General features: G+C 42.1%; 1 protein-coding gene across 12 annotated transcripts in view; it reads right to left on the bottom strand.

Annotated features, from left to right (window-relative positions):
- The window catches only part of dnaaf11 (dynein axonemal assembly factor 11), an 88,315-nt gene extending 76,123 nt beyond the window's left edge, over positions 1-12,192 (bottom strand). For 7 of the 12 annotated variants that reach the window (XM_041190516.1, XM_041190522.1, XM_041190521.1 and 4 more), the window contains exons 1-3: positions 11,492-12,102; positions 11,217-11,384; positions 818-916 (exon numbers count right to left, since the gene is read on the bottom strand). In XM_041190516.1, coding sequence (XP_041046450.1) covers positions 818-916; positions 11,217-11,384; positions 11,492-11,516 — 292 coding nt within the window. In that variant the 5' untranslated portion in view covers positions 11,517-12,102. The other 5 variants (XM_041190519.1, XM_041190529.1, XM_041190518.1 and 2 more) reach the window with 4 other exon arrangements.
- Between the last annotated feature and the right edge of the window lie 2,204 nt (positions 12,193-14,396).

Genomic DNA, 14,396 nt, shown 5'->3' with positions numbered 1-14,396 from the left:
TGACAGCTGAGTCAGTGAGAGAAAGTATGTGGAAGAAAGCTTGAATGCACATGGCAATCCAGGGGAGAAGAATATCAGAAGGAGAGTTTGAAACCCTGAAGGTGGACCCTTTTGGAAGGCATCTGAAAGAAAGTGTTGTTTGGGAGAAGATTCCAGAGCGAGTCCTTTGAGAATGGAAATTGGAAGCCCTCGTATGAAAGACAGTTCAGTGAGACCGGTTGACTCACAGTGTAACAAGTATTTGGGGGGAGTTGATGAGAAATCCATAGTATGTGTTTGGGCTGGCATCTGTCATTTGGTTTCAGACTGTGGTGTAGCTGACCACAGGTTGCCTATTGATTTACATGGTCTGTGTACTTACTGTGAACATTAGAGTATAAGGTAGCTTTTATAGGTGAAGGAGTATTGTAATATAGTTCATCTTTTCTTGTTTAATAAATTTTTTTTTTGTTAAAAGTTCATCAGCTAACTACTGAGACTCTGTTCAGCAGCCACTCTCCACATATCTAAAACAAATAAAAGTTAGGATCTACCAAGCGGGGATCCATTCTGGGATTTGGCTTGTCATCAGCTGAGATCATAACACTTAGAACAGAAAAAGTTAAGGATAAATTTGATAGTGGTGTTCAAAATCTTGAAAGGTTTTGATAAGAATAAATAAAAAGCTGTTTCCAGTTGCAGGAGGATCAGTAAACAGACGATGTAGATTTAATATGATCAGCAAAAAAAGGGACCAATTTTAATTGTTTTTTTAAGATATTCAGGTATGCAATTCATTAAATGATAAGTATGTGAATACAGTTTAGGATCAACTTACCGTCTAAATTTTCTATTCGTTCAATGTTGTTCAAAGCCAAATTAAGGTATTCCAGTTTTTTCAGTCTGCCAACATTTTCTGTAAGACAAATAAAACCTCCTCAAAAAATAAAGACAGTCAACTGAGCCAACAATCAAATTTCAAACTGAAACATACATCAACAGGCTAATGGAATGATAGTATTGTAGCCCAGATTTTGCAATAGAAGAAAGGTAAAGCTATCAGCACTCATTGTTATTAAGGAGTAAATTGGGCACCAATTTCTACGTGTGCACATACACAGTTGAAGAGTTTCCTTTAAATTTTGCTCTTGGTTTTAAAGCTGACCTAAATTAGGGGCTGTGCCTGATTTATCCCAATTTTGTTAATTTAGTTTAATTGTTTTAACTCAATAAGAGTTACACAGTTGAAGATGGAAATCAGAAAGCTATTGTATGTATTGCTCTGCTCCTCCAGAAATTTCACTCTAATAGTATCTTGCTGAGAGACTCAGCATTCAAATCCATAAAGGCCTTGAATGTGTGGTTCTTACCCACTGGATAACCACTAAATACACCAGAAAAAGTTGGGGCTTGCCCATTAAAGTGTAAGTATGTTTTTAATGACCAGTTAGGTTCTAATTGATGCCAAACAACCTCTCTGACATTGGAAATCTGTTTTTAAAAGTGTGAAATGCTGGATACAAAATTTTCAAGGATCCATAAAGGCTGGTCCAAAGCCAGGCAAGGATGGGGAAAGCCCAAAAATGGGAGGATGGCTCAGTGACACTTTCCCGCACTCTGTGGGATTCTGCAGAAAGCAGTGCGATGGCAGGACTGGTTACGCAATCAGTTGCAACAGGTAGCCAAGCCCCTTGAGGTCGTCATCAGGGTTTTCCAGCTGGCTTACAGGGTATCTGTTGAGCCAGGAGGCTGTGAAATGGTGGCAGGCTCCCACAGCAGGCTGGGCAGCCAATGGAGCTAGATGCTCCACTCAATGGGTAAGGCAAATGCTAATAAATGTCTGCAACCAAGGCAGTGCCCTGCACCATGGGGGGCTTTCCCCCTTCTGTCTGATGGCCCTAACCCTTTTGGCCCATTGCATGTCCCCCCCATTTGTAGCCAGAAACCGGGGATGGAGGTGTCCTGGTATCTCCTATATACTGATGGAGGAATTGACAATCTTTTCAGTGCTGAATGGCCTCCAGGATCAGAAGCCTGCACCTGCCCTTAATTGGACAGGGTTCCTGCAGACGGCCACTTATTTGGCAGCCTCCTCCAAATCCCTTTGTGGTCCCACCATCAGCATTTCTGGATTCTCGACCCTTATTTCATCCCAACGTTGGGATCTGGGCTCGAGAACGAAAATCCTGCCCTACTTGTCTCAGTAAGGATTAATCAATCTAATTAATTGAGGACACACAACATTGTTTGCCCTGTTTACACAGGGCCCTTTTTCCATGTAGAGGACACCACCCCAATTTCACTCTCTAATTACGGCAAGTCACAGTGCAAAAGCCCAAAGGAAGTCTGTGGGCAAGGGTTAAGCATATTGAACAGCTAGGGTCATTCGTTCGGTAACACCTACAAAATCCAGGTCAATACCTAGAGGGCTGGAATATAAATGGGGGTTATTTTTGCAACAGTGATGCAAAGCCCTGGTTAGGCCAGATCAATCAGCAGAGAAATTAGGAAACATTTCTTCACAAAAAGGATAGTAGAAGTGTGAAACTACAAAAAGCACTAGATGCTAGCTTAATTAATAATTTTAAATCTGAGATTGATAGATTTTTGCTAAAAAGCATATTAAAGGATATGGAGCTCAGATGGATGAATGAAGTTAAGATACAGATCAGCCATGACCTAGCTGAATGATGGAACAGGCTCAAGGATTGAATGTTTGTATGCTATCAGGATTTTACAAATAACAACTTTAACCACTATATGATATATTTTTAAATAAATATGGAATACTTGAAAAAGAGAACAAATTGGAAAGGTTTAGAGCAGGGAGTTCCTACACAGCTTGGCCAGCTCAATTGGCAGATAATGGGAGGCTTAATCCCAGAATCATGGTTTCAAGCCCCACATTGGGTGATGGTTTTATTTCTTAAATATTTATTTTATTGATTTATACGAATGATGAAACTACACAGTTAAGGTCACTAATTAATTGCTGGAGAAAAATGTACCTACAGTGCCTGTCTCTTCCAGGCATCTCACATACAGTCCATGAATAACTATTTAAAAATATTTGAACAAACATTAAAATGGTTGCTCTCTGAATAGTTTTGCCATCCACTAATTTTTGTTGCAAAGGAAACAGTTCTAAGATATCAGTGGCAGAAAGCAGAGTGACACTTAAAAGCATTTCTCACTTTAAAGCAGGGGTAGGGAATCTTTTTCTTATCACGGCTCATTCACAGAGGCAAAATCAGTTGTGGGCCACACACGCATAAAAATCAACTTAATTTAGTTTTTTTTCAGAGAGAATACAGAAACGCTCAACTCACCTGCTGTTTTAATGCAATGGCTAAATTTGAATATTATATTGTTAAATATTATTATTGTTAAATTTAACTGATGCTTTTATCCAAAGTGAATATGTAACTTTGATGATAAATGCTATTTTGAAGGCGTTACTGACATAGGTCTAAATTTTTAGAAATCTTGCTGCGGGCCATATGAAATTGAGCAATGAGCCAGATGCGGCCCACAGGCCGTAGATTGCCCACCCCTGCTTTAGAGAATCACTGGTACTTACACTGCATCTGAGCATGTGCAGGAAGCGCTCCTCCTACTGTTGTGATACAAATATCGTTGGATATTGCTCCTTTGGACTTTTTAGTCCATACCTTTATTACTTCAATTTTTTTATCTAAATACAGCAGTGTTCTAAGTAGCCATCACTTTCACAACGAAGAGTGCATATGAGAGAGAAGGCATCATCTGCATGATGACCCAAGGCAATATGCATCCAATTTCAACAATTTTAACATCCTCCAGGCCCTGAGAGAAAGGAAGATGGTGATCTTGTTGGGTGGTTCCCTGAGCAGACTGTCAAAGTTATTTTGCAGATGTCTTCATTGCCAGAACTTTCAAACAAGTGCTAAGATGTAGCTTGGCTGTTGGTAAGAAGGGCCTTCCCTTCATGCATGCCCAGAGCTTCATCTGCTCCGCATGTTGTTCTTGAAGCAGCTGTGGTGGGGAAGCAACCGTTGCCGATCTCCTGTTGGAATGTGCCTTTACAAAGCAGGTCCGGAAAACGATGTACCCTGAGCAGCTGTGTAATGCAGGACTCTGTGCTCTATGGACTGTTCCCAGAGATATACACCGACATAAATATCAATTGCTGCTGGAGGATCATCAATTCAATGAAAGGCACTCTTTAGTCTGCCTGAAACTTGATCTTCCACTGGAAAGAGTTGTCAATGACAGAGTGTTGCAGACTAACACATTCCAAGGTCCGAACTACGTGGTAAGGGACCTACAAAAGGTTGGGGTAGCTGCCGCAAAGACACAATGTGGAAAGGCCACTGTCTAAGCCCCTCCCAACATACTACACTGAAGGGATGGAAACTGTGTAATGCCCTCAGACTGTATGTTTGGCATGGAATGAATATTGTAAATATAGTGCAGTGAGGTACCCCAGAGTGCCACATACTGTATTGGAAAAGACAGATCTTACTTGCGCTTTATGTAAAGTCAACTTTGAACTATCATGTAATGTACTTTTATTAATTTTATAAATAAAGCATATTTTGGGGAATTCTTTTATTCAATCATGGGGTGTGGGCTTCGCTGGCTGGGCCAGCATTTATTGCCCATCCCTAATTGCCCTTAAAAGGGTGGTGGTGAACTGTCTTTTTGAACTGCTGCAATATAGGTATACCCACAGTGTTGTTAGGGATTTCCAGGATTTTGCCCCAGTGACAGTAAAGGAACGACGATATATTTCCAAGTCAGGATGGTGAGTGACTTGGAGGGGAACTTCCAGGTGGTGGTGTTCCCATCTTTCTGCTGCCCTTGTCCTTCTAGATGGGTAGAGGTTGTGGGTTTGGAAGGTGCTATCGAAGGAGCCTTGGTGAAATCCATAATATACAAATATAATTCCAAATTGTAAATATTTAACAAATAATCTATTTACACTAAATGCAGGAGAGAATTACAAATAATCTTTATTGTGTTATGAGTTTTCTTTCCCATTCATGGGATGTGTGCATCGCTGGCTTGTCCTGCATTTGTTGCTCATACCTATTTGCCTAGAGGAGATGGTGGTGAACTGCCTTCTTGAACCCATTGCAGTCCCTGTGATGTAGGTATACAAACAGTGTTGTTAGGGAGGGAGTTCCAGGATTTTGACCGAGTAACAGTGAAGGAATATGGCGATATATTTCCAATAGCAATGGCGTAGTGGTATTGTCATTGGACTGGTAATCTAGAGACCCAGGGTAATGCTCTGGGAACCCGCGTTTGAATCCCACCATGGCAGATGGTGAAATTTGAATTCAATAAGATATCTGGATTAAGAGTCTAATGATGGCCATTAAACCATTTTCGATTGTTGTAAAAACCCATCTAGTTCACTAATGTCCTTGAGGGAAGGAAATCTGTCCTCACCTGGTCTGACTTACACGTGACTCCAGGCACCACTGCAATGTGGTTGACTCTTCCAATGCCCTCTGAAATGGGCTAGTAAGCCACTCAGTCAAACCATGAAAAACAAGTCAATAAGGAATGAAATCGAACGGACCACCCAGCATTGGCCTAAGCACCGGAAACGACAACAGCAAACTCAGCCCTGTCGACACTGCAAAGTCCTCCTTACTAACATCTGGGGGCTTGTTTCAAGATTAGGAGAGTTGTCTCACAGGCTAGTCAAGCAACAGCCTGACATAGTCATACTCACGGAATCACACCTTACAGACAATGTCCCAGGCACCACCCATCACCACCCCTGGATATGTCCTGTCCCACCAGCAGGACAGACGCAGCAGAGGTGATGGCACAGTGCTATACAGTCAGGAGGGAGTTCCCTGGGAGTACTCAACATTGATTCTGGCCCCCATGAAGTCTCATGGCATCAAGTCAAACATGGGCAATGAAGCCTCTTGCTGATTACCTCATACTGTGCCCCCTCAGCTAATCAATCAGTACTCTTCCATGTTGAGCAACATGGGGGAAGCGCTGAGGGTGGCAAGGGTGCAGAATGTACTCTGAGTGGGGGGCTTCAATGTTCATCACCAAGACTGGCTCGGTAGCACCACTACTGACCGAGCTGGCTGAGTCCTAAAGGGCATAGCTGCTAGACTGGGTCTGTAACAGGTGATGAGGGAACCAACAAGAAGGAAAAATATACTTGGCCTCATCCTCACCAACATGCTTGCTGCAAATGCATCTGTCCATGACAATATGGTAGAAGTGACCACTGCACAGTCCTGTGGAGACGAAGTCCTGTCTTCACACTGACGATACCCGCCATCATGTTGTATGGCACTATCCACGTGCTAAATTGGTTAAATTTCAAACATATCTAGCAACTCAAGTCTGGGCAACCATGAGGCGCTGTGAGCCATCAGCAGCAGCAGAATTATACTCGAACACAATCTATAACCTCATGGCTCAGAAATACCTCACTTTACCACTACCATCAAGCCAGGGAGTCAACCCTGGTTCAATGAAGAGTGCAGGAGGTGTTATGATCCCAGCTGAAAGTATCCCTGGACAAGCCTGACCCCAGGGTGGAACCCAGCTTGATAGATCTAATCTTTTATTTGTTTGTTTAGATACGTGGAGTGGCTACTGAACAGAAGCCCAAAAGTCAGCTGATGTACTTTTACCAAAAGAATAAAACATTTATTAAATAAGAAAAGATGAACTATATTACAATATTCCTTCACTCACAACTATACCTTTACAGATATATACAGGTTTGTAAGGATAACACAAGTTATAAAAACTATCGTATATTCTAATGTTCACAGTAAGTACACAGTCCATGTAAGCCAATAGGCATCCTAAGGTCAGAAACCACACTCTGAAACCAACTGACAGACGCCACCTCAATCAGATGCTATGGATCTCTCATTAATTCTCCCCAGACGCTAGGCCCACCACGAGCCGATCGGTCTCACTGAACTCCATCTTTCACACAAGGGTTTCCAATCTCCACTTTCCAAGAACTCACTTTGGAATCTTCTCCCAAACCGACGCCTTATCTCAGATGCCTTCCATAAGAGTTCACCTCCAGGGTTTCAAACTCTTCTTCTGATGTTCCTCTCCTCTGGATCAGCACATGCATTAAAGCTGTCTTCCACGCACTCTCTCTCAACGACTCGGCCATCAGCAGTACCACTGCTTCACATGCCCATAGCAACAAGTTGTCTCTTTGGACCCTCTTGCCTCTTCTCAAGCTTTTATCTCTTTAAGCTTGAAGTTTAAAGTTGAAGCTTGGAGCCTTGCTCTGCCCCTCACTCTTAGCTTCACTTAACAGGACCTTTATCAGGCTCCTGTCCTTCTTTTGACTAGAAGATCTTCTTTGGACATTCCCCTCTTCCACTCCCCTGGACTTTTGGGCTTTCTCCTGAGCTTGAGACTGGCTATCGGCCCCTCTTGCTCCAGTCTCTCTCTAGCAGCAACTTTCAACCAACTTTCACTTGGAGCTGGCTATCTGCTCCTTTTAGCCTGCTTCTCTGGCAGCTACTTCAAAACCAGCTGAACTCCAACAGCTTCCAAAACAAACCGCTGTTTCTAGCTTTTGTGTGCGTGTCTGTGAGAAGGACCAGCCTCTATAGACCCATGTTGCCATGCAACAGCTCATTCTCCTACCCTTGCTTGTTTACCTTTAGCTGCAACAGTCGTAAAAGCCTCATTAGAAATGCAAGCCCCTTTTTAAAGTGAAACTAAAACTCAATTTGACCTTTAACACACAAATACAGAAATATAAATCAAACTTAAACTTTAAAGCTAAAATTCATTCCTAACACCTACAAATACCAAAATAAATTACTTAAACTATCTCTATTTCCTAACAGAGTACATGCCAGGAACAGCACCAAGCATACCTAAAAATTAGATGTTAACCAGGTGAAGCAACAATTTAAGAATACTTGCATGCTAAACAGTATCAGCAGCAAATGATAGTCAGAGCTAAGTGATTCCACAATCAATGGATCAGGTCTGAGCTCTGCAGTCCTGCCATATCATGTCGTGAATGGTGGTGGACAATTAAACAGCCCACTAAAGGAGGAGGCCCCACAAATATTCCCATCCTCAATCATGGGGGACCCCAGCACATCAGCACAAAAAATTAGGCTAAAGCATTTGCAACAATCTTCAGCTAGAAGTGCCAAGTGGATGATCGATATCAAATAATTCACCCCTTATCCTGAGACTGGGCTCTTGTGTTCCAGATTACCCGGCCAGGGAAACAACTTACTAGTGTCTATTCTGTCAAGTCCCATTCATTGTAATGTACTGGTCTCATGGTAGGAGAGTGTTGCAGGGCAGTCAGCATGCTGCTCATCTCCCCAAGGTAAATGCAGCCAGTGACACGTATGGAAGTCTAAGTAGCACCTTCTTGGTCTGAAAATGCTTCATTTACAGTATTTATATTAGTTGGCTACTTAGCATAGGCAATGCGAGCATATCTTTCCTTAGATATGGAGACGAAAACTGCTCACAGTACTCCAGGTGTGGTGTCACCAAAGCCCTGTCCAACAGTAGGCAGGCTTCTTATTTTTTGTCCTCCAATCCCTTTGCGATAAGGAACAACATGCCATTTGCTTTCCTAACTGCTTGCTGCAGGTGCATGCTAATTTTCCGTGGTTCTTGTACAAGTACATCCAAGTGCCTCTAAACATCAATATTTAAGTACAAGTTTTATTTCTTTTAAAAATATTCTGCTTTTCTATTCTTATCACCAAAGTGAATAACTTCACACTTCTCCACATCATAGTCTATTTGACATCTTGTTGCCCACTCACTTAACCTGTCTATATCTCTTTGCAGCTTCTTTATTTTTCTTTGTGCTAGGTATGGCTCTAGCTAGTGGAGAGCTTTTCCCCTGTTCCCCATTGACTCCAGTTTTGCTCTAGCTCCTTGATGCCACACTCACAGCTTACATTCCCACCTAGCTTTGAATCATCAGAAAACTTAAATACATTCTGTCTCTTCATCCAAGCCATTAATATAACTTGTAAATACTGAGGTCCAAACAATGATCCTTGCAGCACTCCACTAGGCACTGTTCGCCAACTTGAAAACAGTCCATTTATCCCTACTCTTTCCTTCCCGTCCTGTAACCAATCCTCTAACATGCTAATATATTATCCCAATTCAAGGAGCCTTATCTTGTATATTAATCTTTTGTGTGACACCTTATCAAAAACCTTTTGGCTGGTATTGTATGAAACCTCAATAGTAAGGGAAAAGTATACCCTACTATTTTTCCGTTAATCCAGTGATTCTGCCTCCTTTCAAATAAGGTGAACAAACACATTAATGGGCCAACTTCTTCTTTCCCTGGAACAAGTTAGAAGGCTGGGTTATTTGACAAGTAGTGCCCAGTTGTAGTCCACATTTTAAATGGTGACTGGAGTAGAACAATATTTATTATTTTAAATTATAACATTTAAATTACATATTTTTAATGTCAGATGGCATCTTGTGGCTCAGTCGGTAGTATTCCTGCCTCTGACCTGGAAAGCCCCACTCTAGGACTTGTTGATAACAGAAGAAGCATTCAAAACACAGTTCAACGGGTTGTTATTCAGCCTGCTATCCTTCCGACATTCCACACCATTTGCCAAGGGGAAGGAAGATTGTGAAGATATGCCCAATGGCTGTATCATCATAATTTTAGCAATGCTAGTCCACAATTAAAATGTTACTTAATTTATAACCAAGGCCGTTACTTATAACCGATCACAGATTCAAGCAGGTTGTAGGCATACAATAGAACCTAGTAGAAAGTGTTGTATAAAAGATATGATCACCCTCTAGTGGCAAAAAATGAATAAATAGTAGAACATACATTAGCAAAAAATTGATTTTGTTGAAAAATGAAATGATTAAGTAAAATTCCCTCAGTTTGATGCCGCAAAATCCAAAGATTTAGAATTCAATTTGAATGTTTCATTGGCATGAAACAAGCAGGAAAGTCTTGGCCATCAACAAAATCCTATACCTACACATTAGCGTTATAACCATAGTTGGTGGATAAAATAAAATCAACAAACTAATAGAAAAAAAAATGACAAACTAGAGTAGAAACCAAAAGAAAAATTGACTCAAGTCAGCAAGCTTTCCCTAAATTCCTTCAAACCAATTATAAATTGCTCAAAATAAATTGTAAATTTGCACATAAATGTTCACCCTCTGGTGGCAAGAAAAACTTACAGCATTTTCTGTTGCCAGGTAGAATTGTAGCTAAATACTAACCAGACCTGGCTTGATAATCTTCTAAGTTCAGACGTATTCAAGATATTGTGGTTGTACAATAATAAAAACGTATATTTAGATAGCACCTTTAGCATAATAAAACATCCCAAACTTAAACATTGGGCCACATGAGGCGATACTAAAGCAGTTAGTGAAAAGCTTAGTCAGAGGTCAATTCTAATAACAATCTTAAAGGAGAAAGGTAGAGATTCAAAGAGGTTTATAGAGCTATATAATGACTACAGCACAGGAGGCGGCAATTTGGCTTGTCGTGTCTGTGCCTACTCTACGCAAGAGCAACCCAGCTAGTCTCTTAGCGAATTTATCTATTCTCTTCTGAAGGTCAATATTGAATCTGCCTCCAGATCCAAACCATCACTATGTAAAAAAAAATTTCTTAATGCCAACTTTGGTTCTTTTGCCAATCACTTTAAATAAGTCTTTAGTTTTTGACCCTTCTACAAATGGGAACAGTTTCTCTATCCACCTTGATCAAATCTCCTCTCGATCTTCTTTCTATAAAGACAACAACCCCCACTTCTCCAATCTATATAACTGAAGCCTTTCATCCCTGGAATCGTTCTCGTAAATCTTTAATGCACCTTCTCTAAAGCCTTCATTTTTTAAAGTGTAGTACCAGAATTGGACACAATATTCCAGTTGAGATCAAACTTAAGTTTTACAAAAGTTCATCATAACTTTCTTGCTTCTGAACTCTATATCTTTATTTATAAAGTCCAGAATCCCATATGCCTTTTTAACCACTTTCTCAACCTGCCCTGCCACCTTCAACAATTTGTGCATATATATCCCAGGTCTCTGTTCTTGTACCCCCTTTAGAAATGTGCCCTTAATTTATATTGCCCTCCTCATGCTTCCTCCCAAAATGTAACAAGTTTACTTAACTTTGAAAAATAAAACGTCGTTTATACATTTACAATTCACTATTATACATTTTAATCGAATTTGATTAAACTTACCAATCTTAGGAATCAAATTGTTTTGAAAGTAGACAATTTTCAGATCTCTACACCATTTGTCAATGTGTTCAATTCTCTCTATTTCTTGCTGATGTAATGAAATTTCTTCGAGTGAAAATATCTCACAGTTATTATGTTCTGCTCGTTGCCTTATCAAAGTTTCAGTAACTGTCAGACAACAAAATCAATGAGGTAAGTGGGCTGCATGGAACGGATTTTTTTAATATTTAGTATTTCACTAAAGAAAACTAAATCTGGTTTAGATGACACTCAACTGAGAAAAAAAAAGTTTAGGAGCATTTCACCATTATCATCTGAATGATGAGGAGATTTCACTTGATATCACTTAAGAATATAAGGAACTTTGTGAGGTCATCTTCAGCTCAGAAGTTGTTGTTTGCCAGAAGGTGTCGTGAGGTAACTGTATTCTAATGCTGTGTGTTTTGTATCACTGGACATTGAGATTGTGAACTTAGCAATGAATTTACTGCCCTTAGAAGGAGCATTGATCAATTATAATAGATTTCATTCTCTTCTATCTGCTCCAACCCAGACAGCACTCAGCCGCCTACTAACTCGCCGAACTCTCAAGGGAATTGGCTGTGCAGAGGCTTGAAAGGGATTCTCCCGAACCCTCCTGCCGATTCCCCGAACCGAGCGCCTCACCGACAACTGGGCGGCCGAGTTCATCACCGAAGGTCATCCAATCGCTTTACCCCAGGAGGGGAGATGCTGGCCCGGGCCCGTACTCCTGGGAGGTGGGGAGCAGGCCAGCTGGAGCTCAGCCAGGCCGCCAGAATTTACTTGTTAAATGATAAGCTGCTGCTCTTTCGCTCGCTGGACACCGGGTCCGAGGCCGAGCTACCGCAGCCCTGTATCTGGCGCCACTTACTTCGCACCATCACGGATTCTCACTGAAGTATGGCGGTTTGGAGCTGGAAACGCCGTTGTAACCCTGGAAACAGCTAGCCCGCCCCGTCCCTGTAACCCTGGAAACAGCCAGCCCGCCCGCCCCTGTAACCCTGGAAACAGCTAGCCCGCCCCGTCCCTGTATCCATAGAAACAGCCAACCCGCCCGCCCCTGTAGCCCTGGAAACAGCCAGCCCGCCCCTGTAACCCTGGAAACAGCCAGTCCGTCCGCCCGCCCCTCCCCTGTATCCATAGAAACAGCCAGACCGCGCGCCCCGCCCCTGTATCCATAGAAACAACCATCTTCACCCCACAGTCACCATGGAAAGAGCCAGCCCAGTAATCATGAAACTGTCAGCCTCACACATGATCATAGAAACTGCCAGCCCTAACCTACCAATGTAACCATGGAAACTAAAATAAAAACAGACAATGCTTGAAAAACTGAATAAGGCACATGAGTTGAGGTTGTAAATTACCACATGGAAGTATGATGTCATTGCTGTCACAGAGACATGGCTGAGAAAGGGGCAGGATTGCCAGCTCAATACTCCAGGATATAGGGGCTTCAGGTGAGACAGTGAAGGAGGGAAAAGAGGAGAGGGTATCGCAATATTGATCAAGGAATCAATTACAGCGGTAAGGAGGGATGACATCTTAGAAGGCTCCTCAAATGAAGCCATTTGGGTAGAACTTAAACAAAGAGCAATCATATTGCTGGGAGTGTACTATAGACCCCCAGTCAGAGAGAAATAGAAGAGCAGATACGTAGGCAAATTTCAGAGAAGTGTAAAAATAATAGGGTAGTAATAGTGGAGGATTTCAATTTCCCCAACATTAACTGGGTTAGTCATTGTGATAGGTTTAGAGGGAGCGGAATTCTTAAAATGTATCCAGAAAAGCATTTTAAGGCAGTACATAGAAGGTCCTACAAGAGAGGGGGACGGTCCTGGTCTTAATTTTAGGGAATGAAGCCAGGCAAGTGGTAGCGGTATCAGTAGGTGAGCATTTTGCAGATAGTGATCATAACTCCGTTAGACTCAAGGTTGTTATGGAAAAGGACAAGATTGGGCCAGAAATCAGAGTTCTAAATTGGGGGAAGGCCAATTTTAATAAGATCAGGTATGATTTGGCCAGAGTGGACTGGGAGCAGCTACTTTTAAGTAAATCTGCATCTGAGCAGTGGGACTTATTCAAGAAGGGAATAGGGAGAGCACAGGGCCAGCATATTCCAGTAAAGACAAAGGGTGGGACCAACAAATCCAGGGAATGCTGGATGTTGAGGGATATTCAGGATTGGATAAAGAGAAAAAGGGAGGCTTATGGCAGTTACCAAGGGCTCAAAATAGAGGAGGCCTGAGAGGAGTATAGAATGTGTAGGGGGGAACAAGTGATCTGGCAGGCTTAAAAGTAGATAAATCTCCAGTCCCGGATGAAATGTATCCCAGGTTGTTGAATGAGGCAAGGGGGGAGATAGCAGGGATGCTGGCAATAATTCTTAATACCTCTCTCGCCACAGGAGAGGTGGCAGAGGACTGGAAGACAGCCAATGTGATACTGTTATTGAAGAAAGGAGGAAGAGATAAACCAGGGAACTACAGGCCTGACAGTCTAACCTCAGTGGTGGGGAAACTATTGGAAACAATTCTGAGGGACCGAATTAATCCATACTTGGAGAGGCAGGGATTAATCAAGGACAGTCAGTATGGTTTTGTTAATGGGAGGTCATGTCTGACCAATTTGATTCAATTTTCCGTAGAGGTAACCAGGTGTATAGAGGAGGACAATGGATTTGACGTAGTCTACTTGGACTTCAGCAAGGCTTTTGGTAAGGTCCCGCATGGGAGACTGGTAACCACTGTAAGACCCCATGGGATCCAAGGCAAATTGGATCCAGAAATGGCTGAGTGGCAGGAGGCAGAGGGTGTTTTTGTGACTGGATGCCTGTGTCCAGTGGGGTTCCACAGGGATCGGTGTTGGGTTCCTTGCTGTTTATGGTATATATAAACGATTTAGACTTGAATGTAGATGGGTTGATCAGTAAGTTCGTGGATGACACGAAAATTGGTTGGGTGGTGATAGTGAGGAGGATAGCCTTAGATTACAGGAGGATATAGACGGGCTGGTCAGTGGCAAATGGAATTTAATCCAGATAAGTGTGAGGTGATGCAATTGGCCAGGACAAACAAGGCACGGTAATACACGATAAATTATAGGATCCTGGGAAGTACCGAGGATCAGAGGGACCTGGGTGTGTATGTCCACCGGTCC

Source organism: Carcharodon carcharias, chromosome 6, assembly GCF_017639515.1.
Source record: "Carcharodon carcharias isolate sCarCar2 chromosome 6, sCarCar2.pri, whole genome shotgun sequence".
NCBI lineage: Eukaryota > Metazoa > Chordata > Chondrichthyes > Lamniformes > Lamnidae > Carcharodon > Carcharodon carcharias.
Note: the sequence above shows the minus strand (reverse complement) of the source record. Positions and strands in the feature narration are given on the sequence as shown.